This window comes from Stegastes partitus, unplaced genomic scaffold, assembly GCF_000690725.1.
Source record: "Stegastes partitus isolate 25-593 unplaced genomic scaffold, Stegastes_partitus-1.0.2 Scaffold1088, whole genome shotgun sequence".
In the NCBI taxonomy this organism is placed as follows: Eukaryota; Metazoa; Chordata; class Actinopteri; family Pomacentridae; genus Stegastes; species Stegastes partitus.
In genome coordinates, this window is record NW_007578819.1 from 132,700 (window position 1) to 151,292 (window position 18,593).

Here is an 18,593-nt window from a genome sequence, read left to right on the forward strand (position 1 = left end):
CAGCTCTGTAACAGGCAGAAAACTAATTAAGCCAAATAAGGCCTCACAAGTAAAAGAGCTCTAATTTAATATTCCTGAAACCTAGTCAAGTTGAGCCACACCAACTTGACTAACCCGAACCCGAACCCTAACCCTGACATATAAACGGACACAGATAAATGCATGTTAAGGTGAGATGAATATAATCTAGGGTTGAATAAGGGAAATATCCAAACGCCACCTGGCCAATCAGGTTTTATCAAGACTTGCAGAGGACCGATGCTACTTTGATCTAGAAGGGATGAAATGAGATGCATAGGTGAAGAATGAGGGTAACCAGATTATTAGGATAAGAAAACAAAACCATACCAGACCAGTACAATCAGGTTAACTGACTCAGTCCATTTTGATGTAATCATACTTAAATCTTTTAAGCCATGACTTCATTCAATAAAGAATCAACCAGCTTGATCCCAACTTTGTAGGTAGTAACACAATGCAGTGTTGTCCAGTTCATTTGGATCCAGTTAAATACATATTACACCGCCTAAGTAAGCTAATTCCCATCCTTATATTTCAGGCAGTTGAAAGCAAGGTAATGTTCCACTCCTAATCCCAGGTCACATGGTTCCATCACCATGAGTCCAGACCAGACTTGTTTTCCACGGCAATCCATTCCATCCCGATCCATTGTGTACATCTCTGTTTCAGTGATGATCAAGTCTCACTCGAAACACGTCTCATCCCTTTTTTTGTATCGATTTTTATCCCAGTATGTCCAGATAGACTGGTGTGGCTTTCATCAGAGTAAACAGCATCTTCTGAATGTCCTTAATGTTGAGGCGCTGCTGTGGCTCCCTCTGCCAGCAGCCTAACATAATATCGTAGACTTCCTTGGGACAGAGCCTGGGGCGCTCCAGTACCCTGCCCTGAGTGATGCACTCTATCACCTGGGAAGACACAGAGACAATGAGACATACTGTAAGAAACAAGTTTAGCAACCTAAACTGCATCACTTGTAAGGTGTGTTTCAGAGCACTGTGTCATTTGATGGTCAAAAGTCATTGTGTATTTAAAGTTTTCTTAAGGCAGGCTTTTGTTTTTCCAAGCTAGTTTGCATGTTCTCCCCGTGTAGCGTGGGTTCTCTCCGGGTTCTCCGGCTTCCTCCCACACAGTCCAAAAACATGCTGAGGTTAACTGGTGATTCTAAATTGTCCGTAGGTGTGAATGTGAGTGTGCTTGGTTGTCTGTCTCTAAGTGTAGCACTGTGATAGACTGGTGACCTGTCCAGGGTGTCCCCTGCCTTCATCCTAAGTCAGCTGGGATAGGCTCCAGCCCCTCCATGACCCTAGTGAGGATTAAGCGTGTATAGATAATGGATGGATGGACAAGCTAGTTCAAGCCAGTGGTGGTGAACTGTAACCTGGCAGCAAATGTACCTGCAGTGTAAACAAAAGCAAACTAAATAGTGACTAAAAATACCACAAAAAAATAGCCACACATACACAAGTCTCTCCTGTTTGAAAGTTCCATAATGCCGCCACAGCTCCTCCAGCCTCCTTATGCAGACTTTTTTGTTCTTGTGACATTAAAATTGATAGTCACATGATGTAGAAGCAGGAAGCTAAAATGCTGTGGGCCAGCATATCTATGACACATTTTGGGACTGTGTTGCATAACTTAAAATACTTTAATTAAAATTGCTAAATTGCCATTAATGATGTTTTAAAAAATCATTTGCCTTGGCTTTATGAAAAGCTTTTGGATATTGCATAGTATCGCTTGTGTGATGCAACACTTTTTTGCTTAAACAATAATTATACAGTATGTTGTGTTTGTACTTCATTTGAACTAGTCTGTTTGCATCTGATGTTGCCATTCTTTTGGTAACTTCAGTATAAAGTATATCACTTCAATCATGCTCATCACTCTGCTGCTGCACTGATGAATTAGATCTGTAGAAATGTAAATGACTTCATACTTAATGTACATTTTAATTTGTCTCCTTTGACATTTATCAAAATACATTTTTTTCTTCCACAAGGAATTTGATTAAAACATTCTTGTATTCCGTCCATCCCTGAAAGTTTAAATCATGCTGGCCAACGACTTCTTTTGTGAGTGGCCTTTTTATTGTTCACGTAGGTCCCACTCCATGGTAGGTCAAACTCAACATGAAGAATCACCTATAAGCTTTGGAACGCTAAAACATGCTTTTCCTGACTTAAAAAAAAAACATTTCTTTGTTTTATATTATTAAAGTGGGGGTGACCATTTCTGCAAAATAGCAATTACACATATTTTCTACACAAAGCTCTTCATTCACTCTTGGTACTATGAGTTCTCTTGTAAAAATGGAGCACACCAGTAAGATGGGAGTTCTGGGACCACAACACAATACCAACACACCTGTAATGCTTTATTTTTTCAGTTTGCCATTCAGTGTTTGTGCAGATAAGGAAAAAACATTTCCCTCATTTGAGTTTTTTAATTGGAAACTTCCTGCAAATACACAAACTGACAAAATTCTCAAGGTTTCTGATGCAAAAACTGGCATTTTGTTCCCATTGTCAAACAATAAAGCTGAAGCCAGGACGAGCATAATTATCAGAACAGGTCTTGTGTTATCTTGAGGTCCTCGTTCTCTGGATATCTTTTAGCCTGCCTGAAGATTTTTCCACAATTCTCACTCTTAAATCCAGTTTTGCTTGAAGTTTCAATCTTATGCCCTTTCTTATTTACCCACAGCACAGATAAACCACAATGAATCTGAAGGAAATTACATTTGCTGATCAATACCTGCTGATTCAGCTATTACTACCAGATTCTGCATTTGCTGCCTATCCTCTGTTTTGGAACAAAAAGCGTCCCTTCACTGAGATGTAAGGACTCTTCTTACACTTGCTCACCTGCTCATTGATGAAACAAGATAACAAGGGATTCTGAACACATCCCAAAGAGAAAGACGATAAAGCCTTGGCAGCTTTGTTCTTCAGGTGCCTGTTTATGTAGAGCATAGGTGTCAATCTGGCCCCCAGTGTAATTATATTTGGTTGGCGAGATAATATCAAATGTCTATTAGAGCTGGCCCACCGGTACATGCACCACGATACTACTCATCCCAGGATGCTCTGCTAGTGCACTGATGGGTCAGTGAAGACCTGCAAGCATCCCCTCCCCCTTCTGTTGACATTCATTAACAGCTCTTGACATTCATTAGCAACCTCATGTTATCAGTCACCTTGGGAAAATTGAAGCCACTTGTCACAAGAAACAGTCACACGAAAGATGAAAAACAGGAGCAAAGTCATTTAAAAAAAAATAAATAAAAATGTCACTGATGTGTTCATAATATTAAGATTTGCTTGTTCCAGATTCAATGTTTAAGCAAAACGTGTTTTCAGTATGAAAAAGATTCTCATTATATATCTGGAGAGAAAAGAAAACATGCACAATTAATAAATAGTGAGTCTGGCCTGCGACTTAGTCCCAGTTTTTTATTTTGGCCCACTGTGCATTTGAGTTTGGCGCCCATGATTTGGAGTATTTCACATTACAATACATCTTTTTTGCTGAAAAATGACAGAATGCAGAGGCCAAGTGCTTCTTAAATTTCATATTCAAACCCAGGGACATTGAGGTGCTCTTGAAGATGAAAAAAAAAAGGTCACACAAAATAATGGTTTTGCTCTATCATTTATAATCCTGTGTTTTGGGATTCCGGTCTTGTGCTTTTATGTTGGTTGTATTTCCTGTGTTTTAGTTTTGACGTGCTTTGCACTTTCAGACTGGGCGGGGCCACGGTCGAGGAGGACTCGCTCACTCATTATCCACCACACCTGCCCCGCATTGCAATTAGTGCTGCTGTTAAGCTGGCTTCCTTCCGTCGAGCGGTAGATCGGCCACGCTTCTTCTCGAGTTCTCGGGTTTGTTGTTATTTAATTCCATGCTGACGTTTTTATGTAGGCATTCTCTGCAGAGCCTCCTCAGCCTGACATCCTGCCCAGCCATCTCGAGGCAACCACCAGCAGCAGCCCTCCAGGTTTCCCACCACTGGATCCAAGCACCCTCTTCCCCGGAACACGGTTCATGGCACTGGCACTTCCCCCTCATGCTTCCTTGGTGTCCTCACTCCCTCCCCGATTAAAAACCCTCTTTTTACCACCCACCTCCCTTGTCGCCTTTATTGGGTCCACTTCCTGTAAATTAGGAGCCATCTCCTAACACTGTGTTTATCTATTACAAATCACCGCCTTTGTATGGGAGCGCTGCCATGAAGAAAACAACAAAGTCCACCAACCTTTAAGACAATGCCTGCTTATTACTACATTGGTCTTGTACAGAGTTTTGTCATTTTGTTAGCACTGTAGGGTCGAGTCCGATCTTCACATTCTAGTTTAGAAACATCATATTTCTTCAAACCTTCTTCACACACAAAGTGCTAGACTCTGTTGTATTGAAATGTGTTTATTTATATCCAGTTTCAATCAGGTTCTAATGATACAACCCAACACGTTAACGATGTGAAAAATCACAGAGTGGACACAAGTTTTTTGTTGTTTTGTTTTTGACCCTCTATTTTGCAAAAATACAATTATCAGCTAATAAATATCATCTAAGTGATAGCATACCTCATTATTGGCGAGCTGGAACCACGGCTGTTTGCCGTAAGTAAAGATCTCCCACAGAATGACTCCAAAGCTCCACACATCGCTCTCTGTGGTGAACTTCCTGTACATGATGCTCTCCGGGGGCATCCAACGGATAGGCAGCATCGTGTGACCTCCCACCTGCACAAACATACATTTGAGAAAGAGGTCAAAACAAGTGATAAATATCTTACACACGTTGTCTTTGTGATCATATAACAAGCATTGTGAATTCCACAGGAGACTTATACAGCACCATTGTTTTGCATATTAAGCAAATCTTAAGTATTTGGGATCTGATGGTTATAATTCAGGAATGACTTTGGGAATTGCAAAATTGAATAAAAATGAAATATGTGTCTATGAAGCTGGGTTCTCTGATTACTACCAGCCCAAAGCTAAAATGACCCTAATCACAGACTTTGAAGAACAACAGTGGTCACATGATCTTATGGTGTTTAGTGATTGTTAAAAAAGCTCTGGAAACCACTGCCTTCATTTGTTAGCCTTACCATGTTTTCCGTCACCTAAATCTTACAGCTTTCCTTTTTAATAAAGCTCATCATATTTCACTAAAAAGCAGCTTGATGTCTTCTGTTAATTTTAATTTGTTTGTTCACTGACCTTCTCTTCGAACCAAATATTCTAATTCTAATATTGTTACACTAAATTCTGAGTTTCATTGCAGGGTTTTCTTATATATCATTCCTGATTCCAGCTGATTTTGACAGATGTATAGTCTCTGGAAACTTTTATATTTTGTACCTGCTGTTCGAAAAACACTTTGGGCATAGAATTCTTAAAAACAAACCTGCTTACTTCTTGATTTTACTTTTTCATGAGTCTTGAAAAACACGTGTTTTTTTAAAAAATGCTATTACACAATACATGGCTCAATCTTTTAAGATATCTAGTTTTATAAAGTTTATCTTCCTTTGTGATGCCTACCACTACATTTTATTATATTTCACATTCCAAGAAATTTTGTACCACTTCCCTGAATATTTTTCTCAGACTCAAAAAAAGAAAGTGGTCTATTAAGAAAATGTTGAAAAAGGCACACTTAAACTGCCTGGCTGAGAAATTCCAAACTGGTTAAAGGTCTGATTGTAATACAGAAGCAGCTTTACACTGTGCATCAGATGACCTCCACCACTCTGCTCCATTTGAGTCCTGCTTGGCTGAATTTGACATGGTTGATGAAAGCATTTTAGCTAATGTACTCGCTAATCATGTTGGAATTACAGGGTTGGCTCCGGAGTGGTTCATGTCCTGTGACTCTAACATACTTCTGTTGAACTAGCTGGTTTTATCTCCTGGTCTAAAATATTTCGATTTTACTTTCAGGGTTCATTCTGGGTCCTGTTCTTTTCTCAAAATTACCGCAACACATTGTGTCAATTTAAAGTGATGATACTCAGATTTTCCATGTGTACATACAGGCACACAGAGCAGATATGATTCTTCTCACAGTTTCCAAGTCTAGGCTTGCAAACAACAGTGAGCATGCATTTGTTGGCATGGCACAACTCACACTACGATGTGCTGTGTGCTAACATTTGACCTAATTCTGCCAAGAGAACACCAAACAGTACAACTCACATTCTTTTAAATGGTATATAACATAAGAATTACTAATGAAGTTTGAAAAGCACTGTCCACTGGCTCGATGTTGCAGATTGATAGCACATATACCCTGGACCGCTGCATTATGAGATTGTAATAATAACTGTGTGCACTAATGACAATAGCGTAGTGATGATTGAGTATCTGTATTTTGTCACTGGATGGATTCTTTGTTTAATTACACATGGCGATGATATGAGAAAATACACTATCCAGCATGTCCTCTCTGTTATATAACAGTATGTAGATGAGACAGTGAATCTTTATTTATCTGCTCCAGCCTGCTCTCTGACTGCTGCGAAATTATCAAGCAGTTTAACTAATTTAGTCAAATATGTGCGTCCTAATCAAGACTCACATGATGAATGACCTACATCGTGATGCTGACATAGCAGGTCTCGCACACTCCTCCTCCTCCTCCTTCCTACTTCTACTGACTGTTCAATTACACCTTGAGATTTTTGTATTACTTTGTATTGGCAACCAGTCAAATTTTTGTCTCTCTGTAATATTGTTTAAATTTTACAATTCAACTTCATTTTTATATATTTATATTTATATATATCTTTTGCCTTTATTAGACAGGATAGTAAGGAAGACAGGAAAGTACGAGAGAGTGTCGGGGTAGAATCTGCAGCAAACGGCCAGATTGGTGACCACTACATCGGGGGCTATAGCGCCTGTTTGTGGATCGCCCGCTCAACCAGTTGAGCTACCACTTCATTGAGTGGTATTACTAAAGGGCATTACCATGCAAATTATCCAGCTCGATTACTATTCCACTTGACATTAGCATACAGTTTGAATGTAATCAGACTCACACACTGTTTAAAGAAGACTGTATAAAGTCATGCACTTAACTCATTTGCTTACTTTCCAGGTGACGATAACGTATCATGATAGCGACAAGCAAGTAAGCATGAAAAAATAGAATTTGTCCCACTTCTTGCTGATAACCAGAAGGTTCAGCTCCATCCTCCTGATTACATCCCTACACAGGCTGATAAATCTTTAGCCATGGCCGACCTGTACAGGAGTGTAAGTTACCTCACATTGTGAAGCTTTGTTCAACAGAGTGTTAAACAGAGCTAACATGAAGAAGGACCTTCTAAATACTATCAACACATCACTTTTATGAAAGTAGACCACTTGCCTGCATACAAACAGAAACTGAAACAGGAACAGTTTCTTGGTTCATTTACAAATAGAACAATGATCTTAAGATCAAGTCGTGGTTTCTGCATGACTGATGCAGACTGTGAAAGCGGACAGCAGATGTGCTTACAGTTCTATTTGTAAAGCAATAGTTACAAGTCGGTCTGCTATGCAGATGGTGGCACAGCACCTTGTATCATACAAAGGATTAGCTGCACTTTTTTACAGGATATGGCAGTCACTTACATATTGGGCTGTGTACCATGTCAATGTGATTATTTCATTCTTTTTTTTTGTGCCTTTATTTGATAGTGAAGTGAGATAGAGACAGGAAAGTGGGGGAGAAGAATGGGGGGAGGACATGTGGGAAAGGTAGTGAAAGCTCTGACTGGAGGAATCGCACATCTATTTAAACAGAACAAAGTGACCCATGTCAATGTTTTTTTTTTTATCCCATGAGCGGGATTCAAACTCATGACCTCCACATCGGGACTGTAGCCCTGCACATAGGATGCCAGCTCAACCAGGTGAGCTATAGCTGCGCCCCAATGTGATTATTTCTGAGTTGTGATTAGCACCATGGGTGGACGTAATACAGAATTCCTGGAGAATTCCCCACATCCCACTATGTCTAAAGCAAAACATTCTGTGTGCCAGTGACTTAGCTGTAACCAGCAGTCACATGACAAAAAATGAGAAACTTCATGTGTTTACACAGACTGGATAGGGTTGTCACACTGCTCTCATACCCTCTCCTGTTAGCCTTAGTTGTGCTGTTTCCATAGTGGTGCAGGGATTTATATTGCAGTGAAAAATTAGTCTAAAGTGAGGAAAAATGTCATAGACAGAAACACACAGAAACTCATCAGGGTTAAGAGTCAAATAGAAGTTACTTCCACCATGCCAAATGCAACGCTGACAGAGCCTCCTGTGTCGTTGTTTCCATCATCCAAGAAGACAAACCTCCTCTATGTAGACAGGTAACGTACAGTCAGACTTTTTCATTGCCTCCACCTGAGACCCACATCAGAAATGTAGCACTGTCCAAGGTCTAGGCCTCATTGACATTGTTTTATGAATTAATACTTTTGATAATAACACGTCCAAACCATTTAGGGAAGCTATTCAGAATTGTGATACTACTGTCAGTCATGACAGAACTCTATTCTGATACTATTGAACAATATTGTAGAATGCTTATTGACTCCGTACCAGTTCACTGCTGACATGTTGAGATGGATGGGGAGTGGACAGTGTCAGCCACCCACATGAGTGATGGTGTGTAATCCCCGACTATGAAACCAAGGTGCTATTACTGTATAACATCATCCTGCTTTGTTAACATCATTTTGGTTGTGAAAATACAATCAATAACAGCAAAATCACAACATATACATTCAAATAAAACAATTCGCTATTATTCGCTACGTAAATATTTGATTTAATTTTCTTTTTGGTAAATGAATGGAGGAAAAAAAAAGAGCAAGAGTTGTGTTGTGTGTTGGGTGTGAGCGACCTTACCCTGTAATAATCTGTGCTGTAAATGTCTCTGGACATGCCAAAATCTCCTATTTTCACCAGAAGGCCATTTCCCACCAAGCAGTTCCTGGTTGCCAAATCACGATGCACAAAGTGTTGAGATGCCAAGTAGATCATCCCAGCTGCGATCTGACTGGCTATGTGGAGCATCTGGGACAGACCCAGCTCACCATTGGTCTGCAGAGGCTGCCCATCCACCAGGATCATCGCATCTGGGCCATGGGCTCTGAGGAGAAAGTGACAATGCCTGTTAGAGACAAGAAATACTGTGCCTTTGAGCAAATAAAGTATGCTCATGGAAGACCATCCAGAGTTGTCTCACATGAGCATAACTGTATCTGACGGCCTTCTTTGGTAAAATGAATTTGAAAGTCTGATGATCCATTTGAAAGCTCCAAAACAGCTAATAAGTGATCTTTTTGTATATTGAATCACATGATTGACCACAGGGACCCAGGAAACAAATGCAACAATGAATCTTCAAACTCTGTATTTCGAAGCTGTCCTGTGCAGCTCTGTCACTGTGTGGTTTGGAGCAGCCACACTGCAGGACCGGAACAGGCTGCAGCGCACAGTCAGAACAGCCGAGAAGATCATCGGAGCCCCCCTGCCCTCCATCCAGAAACTGTACTCCAATAGAACCAGGAAGAGGGCAGGGAACATCATCACAGACCCCACTCATCCTGGTCATAAACTGTTCTCCCTCCTCCCTTCCGGCAGGCGATACAGAGTCCTGCAGACTAAAACCACCAGACATAAAAACAGTTTTTATCCCACTGCCATAACCCTACTGAACAGCTGAGCCACTCCAAGCCACAACTGCTATATGCACTTTCATTTTGCACTAATGTACATATACCTTTTCTACTGGATGTGTAAATTCTTGTATATATTTGTCTTATTATCTTGTTTATTTTTTCATTAATATTTATTGTATTTTAGTCTTTTTCTTCTGTAGTTATTTTACTTTATTTTATTTTATTTTTTTAAATTTTCCTATTTCTATTATTCGTGTAAATTCCTAGGGCGACACCAACAGCCGTAACCAAATTCCTTGTATGTTGTGTACGTATTTGGCCATTAAAGCTGATTCTGATTCTGATTTCATTACATTTTTGCTGCTGCTTTTAATTCTGATTTTAAACGCTTGCTTGGTAAATGTTATATGATTATTTTCCTGTTATGTGTCATGTTCTCAGCTCTTTTTATTTTTCACTATAAAAATGTCCAGTGATGGTCACAATGCTTTAACAACCCAAACTAGAGTATTCTAATCAAGTATTTGCTCATATCATGGAAGTGTGTTACCAAACCAATATTGGGAAGCATGTTTTAATAACATTTAGCTTCAAATATTATCAGTGTGCTTCCCATGATCTCCCATAACAGATGACACCACTGATCCACATCTACATTGACCAACATCCACGTATATAATGATGTATCAAAAAGCAGCACCCTCAGCACAATTCAGTGTCAGTTACACTTAAAGTTGAACCAGAGCTATGTGCAAACTTTATGTCTTTTCAGCTTCACTGATTATTCCGTCTCTAACAGAAGAAATGATGCCAGTGAAGTGTCAGTGAAGTATGTGTCTGATACTATGTGTGTGTGTGTTTGGCTAAATCAGCAGTGTGTCTTAGATAAACTGATGCCAGTACGTTAATGGAAACAATTACAGAGCTAAAACCAGCATTCAAAGCACAGAGACTTACTGAAACACTGTCCCCGTACAAACACACACACACACACACACACACAGAAACAGAAACACTGGCAGACTTCACTTCCTGGCAACCAACTAAGTACCAATGTTCTACTCTGCTGGGCAAAGCATCCTAGGAGCAAATAACAGCTAATCACAGCAGACATAACGCAGCTCATTAGCTAACCAACCGCAATGTACAATTAGGCATTTAGTTTGTGCTTCAATTTAAATCAGCTTGCACTGAACAGGCAGGTAGGACTGCAGAGTCTGACTCAATTTGGGACCTTCTTGTCAAGTGGGAAGGATTTTGGAAAATGTCTCATGAGATGGTTTCAGCGTTTACTCAAATAATGTGAAGTGGCTGTTTATACATGCAATCCTTGTATTAGGGAACAATTCTCCACACATGATTTTAACCCAATGCATTTACTAGTCGTGCACCTAATCATACATCCATTGTAGATTACAATGCAATTGAATCATTGTCTTTAATGACTATTCACTGATATTTCAGTATTACAGCACTTCCACTGAACCATGAGCAGGTGCTTGCCTATCAACCCAAACTCTTTTGGTGATAAACAAGATAAACAATTTAATTCTTCACTCATTGGCTCATGCTAGAACCACAGCATGTCCTACCAAGACATGTCATACAATTTACTTTCAGGGCAAGACGGGCCTTTCAGAAACATTCAATCCAAACTGTTTAGCTGCAAACATCTGCATATAAATGGGTTAACCCTGTCTTGTGGATAGATCATACTCAAAGGTTGCATTCTGAGGTAACTTTTTTCCCCCAGTCCATCAGATAGTACATTATTCTTCCGCATAGAGACCATAGTGTTCCTGATGTATGGTGTGTGTATAAAAACAATAGTGCTTCCAAGGCTTCCCTGCTCCCAGTTAGATCCCTGTAACTCACTGTAGTTCTGTCTTAGCCAGTACAGCCTATCCAGACTTCTACTGGTCCAGAATTCTTCAGCAGAACTACTCTCTATAGTCCAATCCAAAAAAAAAAAAAAAGAATCAACATAACGTCGATTTTGACATTCCTACATTGGTTATCTGTATCCTTTAGAATTGATTTTTTAAAACATGCTGAATACTTTTAAGAACCTTTGGTATTGCTCCCTGACAACATCTTGGACATTCTAATCCCTCACAAGTCTGATTGTAGCCTGAGAATCTCATCAGGATTTTCTCCTGAAGAACAGTTAAGAAACAAAAACAGTAGAAGCTGGTTGGAAATCCACAAATGCTGCCTTCATACATGGAAACCAAAAGCAGCTGGTCAAAAGGATTAACACAACTGTGTGTGTGCAGCAAAAAAATAAGCCAGCTAAGAATTGTGTAGGAATCTCCAACAATGTTTAAAAGACGCAGAAAAATACTCCTTATATATAACGATGTCTAAAAAAAAAGGTGAACTACCAAAATATAAAAAATAAGCTGGTGTAGTGTCTCCTCAACCCCTTTCAGACTCCTTTCCATTCGTCTGATGGCATCTAAATACCTTCATGAATGAGTACCCTGGTCATTTTTCCACAATAGCGGTGACAGCATTCTCATCAAGTCAGTCTTCGCACCACAACCGTGTCACTTTCAACACAAGACTGCAACATGTCAACATGTTGATGGACAGGCACACACAACTAACATGTCTTGGCAACATACAATTATGTATATTTTAATTCCAGGCTTTTCAAATTAATAATCAAAGAAATTCAACTTTCTTTAATTTCATGTTTCTGATCTATGGGATGGGCTGCAAGGTGGCGCAGTGGTTAGCACTGTCGCCTCACAGCTAGAAGATCCCTGGTTCGTGTCCCGATGAGGACACCCGGGATCTTTCTGCATTGAGTTTGCATTTGAGTTCTCCTCATGCAGCGTGGGTTCTCTCCGGGTTCTCCCGCTTCCTCCCACAGTCCAAAAACATGCTGAGGTTAATTGTTGATTGTAAATTGTCCGTAGGTGTGAATGTGAGTGTGCTTGGTTGTCTGTCTTTAAATGTAGCCCTGCCAACAAACTAATGCAACAAGCTAATAAAACTGCTGTTTGAATCTCCATGATTGTGGTACAGCTGCTTGAAATAAAAATATTAAAAAGAGAGAAGAAACTAAAATAAATAACTAAAAACACAGAAAGTAGGTAAGAGCCGCTGTAACTGGCTGTCATTCTCACAGCACCATCTTATGCATGATGCATGTGTTAAATAAACTGATATTGTGCTGATTAGATTGTTTACTTCTCAGTCTAAGTAAACAAATTTTACATCTGAATCTGAATAGCCACAGTAGATTTAACAGAAATTTGTCATCCATTCGTTTTTTGGGAAAATTTGCGATGAAGTTACCTCTTTTTGAAGCACATTAATCTACATGAGAAAGATACTTCTGCATCTGTCTATTTCAAGGTATATTAGCTGTTCCTCACTATAAGACCAACCTTGGTCCTATTTTTACTATTAAGAATAAAACTGACTGTGTTATCTAAAATACTCCAGGAGGAAACACTCCCAGTCTGTCACTCTATCGGACAGACTCATTCATCAATCACTGCACAACACACTTTTATGGCACTTGACATGACTTTAACAAGTTTCTCACAGTAAGACACATCGACTATGGCAACCATTTTTCATCCCAAAGTGGAGTCTGTCTTTTATATTTATAAATTGCTCAGTGAAAACATTTTAATAAGTTGCCCACCATCAGTCAGCCAGAGTTTCACCTTAAGAGAGGGGAAGTCAGAGTGTAAAGGATAAGGGAATGGCACTTTTCAACAAGTAGGTAGCTGGAGTCTGGTGACAAAGTTCAAATAAGACATCAACCAGCAGTAGTTTTCTGAGACAGGCCCATCCATCACTCAGTGCCAACAAGTTAACACACTGCTCTGTGTGCCACACACAGACCTGACAAAGTTTAAAGGGATTTTTTCAGTCTAACACTACTGGTCTGAATCTTTCCATAAAATCAACAGAAATAAACACAAGAAAGTTAAAGACAAGTGGCAGGAGAGTGGGATACAACCCACATAAGTCTATGCACAAATGGTAATTTTGAAATATTGCAAAACATAATTATATATTCTATATGATCGCTAAATATGTTAACATTTTAATATGCATCACAATATGGGGAATGTCTATGACAGCAATTGTCGGAACTCTCTATGTATGTTGGAACTTTACTAACACACTGCTCATGCAAATATATATGTATGGGAATGTTGCTTAGTTGTTAAAAAACATAATATTTAGGAGACAGGATTGGGTCATACATTGACTGTGTATTCTCCTAGCAATGAGCTTGACTTATCTGGAAGGTTGTCTGACCACTGTAGTCCACTGTCTGTAGTGGAAAATCATGCAAGTGCCCCCTTTAACCAAGATACACAAAGTGCATCTGGCTCTAAGCATTAATCAAGTCCTACTTATTTACACTCACAACAACATGTTCAAACACTTGTGTAGAATTGCAACATTCAACTTGCCTTATACTTTGGAGTTATACCTTCATGACACCAGCGTGCTATTTGGTGAAAGTGCCTTCACATGTGTTAACATCTCATAAAAGATATTGCAAATAAGTTGTAGGCACATAATATAGTATATAGACAAAAGCTTTATTTTCACATGTGAAGTGAAAAAATGTGAGTCTTTTTAATGATTTTTGTGAAATGACAAAATAAATACTAGATTACATGACAGCAGATGCACTCCTCCTCTCGCGTCTGTTGTCTTTGCTGGACTCACCTGAGAAACTTGTTGAGATCTCCGTGCTTCATGTACTCAAAGACCATGATGAGAGGGTCTCCATCCACACACACTCCATAAAATTTCACTATGTGCTCGTGCTGAAGGTTCGTCAGCAGCTCAGCCTCACGCTGGAAATCTTTCCTGGCTGCAAGAGTGGGGTCCTTCAGAGTCTGGAAAGAGTGAGAAAGCATGTAGTCATTTTAAATCATGGCCGCATCAAAGAACACACTATGGTAGCTGTGGTGGCAGTCCTCCCTTCTATATTTATCCTGCAACAGTGCGCCAGCCATGGAAGCATTGCTCCCTCGTGCATGTATCCTAAACCCTTTTTAGCCAGCCATTAGATATACAAACTGCAAATGAAGCCATCCGCAGCTTTCTTAAACACTGAAAATTCTGTCTGTGCAAAATGATAATCTAACTACTAGTTTATAAAGAGGAAAAAAAAAAAAATCTGACAGCTATGATGGAGCTCAGAACCTAACCTGAGGATGGCCACTATGCAACAACTGCAGCTGAGAAACTGTGACTGTGTTTTATGTGAAGAAATGCACACAAACCGCTAAAGTTTATGGATCCTTCAGTTTGTAACAGACGTGAAATTGTAGAGAAAAGTAAATGAGAAAGTTGGCAGCCAATTGTGTATTTAGCTCAATGTGTTTTTTGTTTTTTTTCTTGGAAGATTATTGGTGCTGAAATGTAGACGAAGCTTTCACCAAACCGTTTCCACAAGTACATAGTAATCTTGTGTATGCCACACTCATCAAGAGATCAAATTTGCCCAACAGATGCTTTTTAACCACCCTGTTATGTTGACATATTTTAAGTTGGGTGTACATACTGAAAAAGAAATGTGTACTATAATGACAGAATGCAGAATCTAAAAGCTCAATCATAACTCTTACCCTGATAAACAATACAGGTTGCAGATTGGCAGCAATATAAGGAAAATTGCAGCTGTAAACTATAGTATGTGCATTTGGATATACATACTATAATTGCCCCTCCTGTCTCTTGAACTACAGTATATTCAGCTTTTTTTTTTTTTTTAAACACAAAAAGCTTCTAAGGGGTCAAACAAGAGTGAGATAATGCGATTCAGAAAAAAACAACATCACTCTCTGATTATTGTTGGCAGCCGTAGTAGTACTGTTGCAATGACTATCTTCTTGTTTATCTCCCTCTGCTACCCTCTCTTTAACTCTTTCATTTCTGGCTTGCTTCATCTCAGTCCTTGTTAATACTGAAAAGCCTTCTGCTGTTGCAATATTCATACATTGCATTCATTCTAAAGTCGTATAATTGTATGTACTTTTACAATGGCTAAAAAACAAAAAAAAGTAGTCTGAACTCCAATCAGTTTGCTGGCATTTTTTGTTCCTGTCACATTATTCATTAATCATTTCCAAGGATGCCAAGAGTACAGTCAACCAAATAAAAAGAAAAACAGTTAAAAACAGCTACATTCAGAAGCAGTGTAGTCTGTGTTCATGTGTGTAAATGGATCAACAGATATAGCTGCAGCAAGCTTCAATGTTTGCTGCAGAATGTCCCAAAGGTGTGCAGCACAACAGCTAAAAGCAGTTTTACCGATGTCCGTGTAAGCATGTGAGCATTAGTTCTTCACTTGAAAGAGCTGAATAATGATTTTGGAACCAATTCAACAAGGAAGGTATGTGTTGTGGCATTTTGCCATTCAGGACCTTATAAACAAACAGAAGCCAATGTCCGTCTTGCCTTACTACTAAGGATAGCCAGTAAACTTTGTCATACAATAAGCAGTGTTGAGTGGAAGAGCTGTCACAGGTAATAAATGCTAGAACTGAGTGGTAAACTGGATCCAGGGCGTTTACAGCACACATAAAGGTGTTTCTGTAGATGACAGCACAGACAAGAAGAAGGCTTCAATTATTTGCTTCCTGCAGAACACTGGAAAAGTGGCTCTGTTTCTATAGAAATGCCCAATTTTCTGCTGGAGTTTGCAGGTGAATGTATCAATGTATCAATATGAAATGTGATGACTGTGTGGTGATAGAAAAGTAGTACAATACTGTATCATCTGCATACAAGGGGGAAGAATAGTTTGTGATCAGTTCAATGTGATAAATAAATGATGAATTCAGTATTTATTGATTTTTAAATAACGCTTCAAAGTGTGCACTTATTATGAAGTGTTATCGAAGTTATTGTTGTTTCTTTTTTTGGGGGGCTTTTCAATTTTTTCAAGGAGACATATGGTAGAATGCAAATTTAATGGAATATCATGATTTACTGTTTATCTTTTTTTTTCTTTTAATAATATGACTTTCAAACCTGGGTTCTGGGATGAGGGTTAAAGTTGTGGTAGGCTGACTTTTTTGGCATCAGCGATTTAAAAAAAAAAAAATCCTCTTGTATTCTCATTGTAAATGAATGCAGACTTTCAGCTTTGACTGTGATGCTTGTCTGGTGGGATGGGCTTAGAACAAAGAGCATTGCATAAGGAGAGCTGTATATTTTCACATTGCTGTTTTTCATGAGTTTTTCTGCTTGGTTTGCTTGTGTTTTGCTGTTTCCAGGTTTCTGCCGACTATAGTTTTAATGCAGTTTCATATCGGGAGAATGCTTCGTCTGTAATTGCACGGCATCAATATACTAGTGAAACAAATGGAGGCAGCAATTTTTTTTATTTATTTATTTTTTTTGCTTTTTTTATTTAACCTTTATTTTACCAGGTAAGTTAATCGTTAGCTGGTTCTCATTTTCAATAACGACCTGGTCAAGAGGTGGCATACAAACGAGATGAATAGGAAAAACATATTAGATGTACAGCAACTCACACAATGCTACAAAACAAAATACATAAAGATTTATAACATAGAGAGGCTAATAACAGGTGTAGTGGTCCCGAAGTGTTGCTCGAACTGATTTTTTGAACGATGACAGTAACAAATATGAAGCGGGTTTTAGGAAATGTTGCAAAGAGCTCCAGCCATTAGTGGCAGAAAACTGGAATGAGGATCGACAGAGAGTGGATTTTGGAAATGTGGAGGTTAATGAGACTGTCAGAACAAAGAATACAGGTGGAGTTATGAATGGTAAGTAATGAACGCAGATATGGTGGTGTTTTACCAATGAGGGTTTTGTCGATGTACAGAAACCAGTGTAATTGTCTGTGGGAGGGAAGAGAGGGCCAGTTCACCATTGAACTGCAGTGGTGGGTGTTGCTCTGTCAGATAAACTGTGATACAAACATCCCAGAGAGAACAATAATGTTTCATGTAAATGAACCTTAATAGCTGCTAATGGCTCCTTTATTTTAGACTGGATTAAATATACCTCCCTTTGAATTCATTTAAAATGTTGAAAGGAAAAATAGATGTACATTTTGTTTTTTAGCTTAAAAAATGACTGACAATTTAACTGAAGTAAATCTTCCAAAAAACATGTATTTCGCATCCTGAACAAAAAAATCTCAATTTTTACTGTTTATAATTTCTTAAATGTAGCTTACTACCAGCTTACTACTAGGCTAAATGTAGTGGTAGTTTGTTCCAGTTTGACATGGCCCTACACATTCCAATTTGCTTTAAATGTCTTGTGTCATAATGGTGTCTATCACTGGTTTGTGTAACCTGTGAATAAAAGTGTGTACGTTTCATAAGGCACCACTATTCCTTATGTAAAGGACCAGACAGTATGCACTGACACACAATCCTGTATCCTGTCCACCATTATGTGACTCAGCAGAAGTTATCTTTCTAAGCAGGAGCACATTCTTGATGAAAACTCGTCCTGACAGGCATAATGGATGCTCTTCATTATGCTTCTGTTTCTCCTCGCTTACCTCACTCATGTCTCTTCCTCACATCCCAGCTCCTACCACAGAAGATGTCAGTGAGACGTGCAGTCCCCTTTTCAAGGCCTAATTCACAACCTTACAGTGTCTTTAATAGATAGATAGATAGATAGATAGATAGATAGATAGATAGATAGATAGATAGATAAATGTACCCTAAACATTGGAGCCCCCAAAGGGTGTGTCTTCAAACCTGTTCTTCTCCCTGTACACACATGACTGTGTGGCTATGAACAATCCTAACACAACTGTGAAATCTGCAGATGACACAGTTGTGGTTGGATGTATCAGCAAAGCCTTTCACAGTGGTGCCAGAATAATAACCTGCTAGCAAAGGAG

At 39.1% G+C, this 18,593-nt stretch overlaps 1 protein-coding gene across 1 annotated transcript in view; it reads right to left on the bottom strand.

The window, feature by feature from the left end:
- Positions 1–743: 743 nt before the first annotated feature.
- The window catches only part of LOC103367796 (NT-3 growth factor receptor-like), a 91,902-nt gene continuing 74,052 nt past the window's right edge, over positions 744–18,593 (bottom strand). The window contains exons 11-14 of the mRNA XM_008295936.1: positions 14,414–14,586; positions 8,931–9,174; positions 4,611–4,769; positions 744–929 (exon numbers count right to left, since the gene is read on the bottom strand). Coding sequence (XP_008294158.1) covers positions 744–929; positions 4,611–4,769; positions 8,931–9,174; positions 14,414–14,586 — 762 coding nt within the window. The remainder of the gene's footprint in view (positions 930–4,610; positions 4,770–8,930; positions 9,175–14,413; positions 14,587–18,593) is intronic.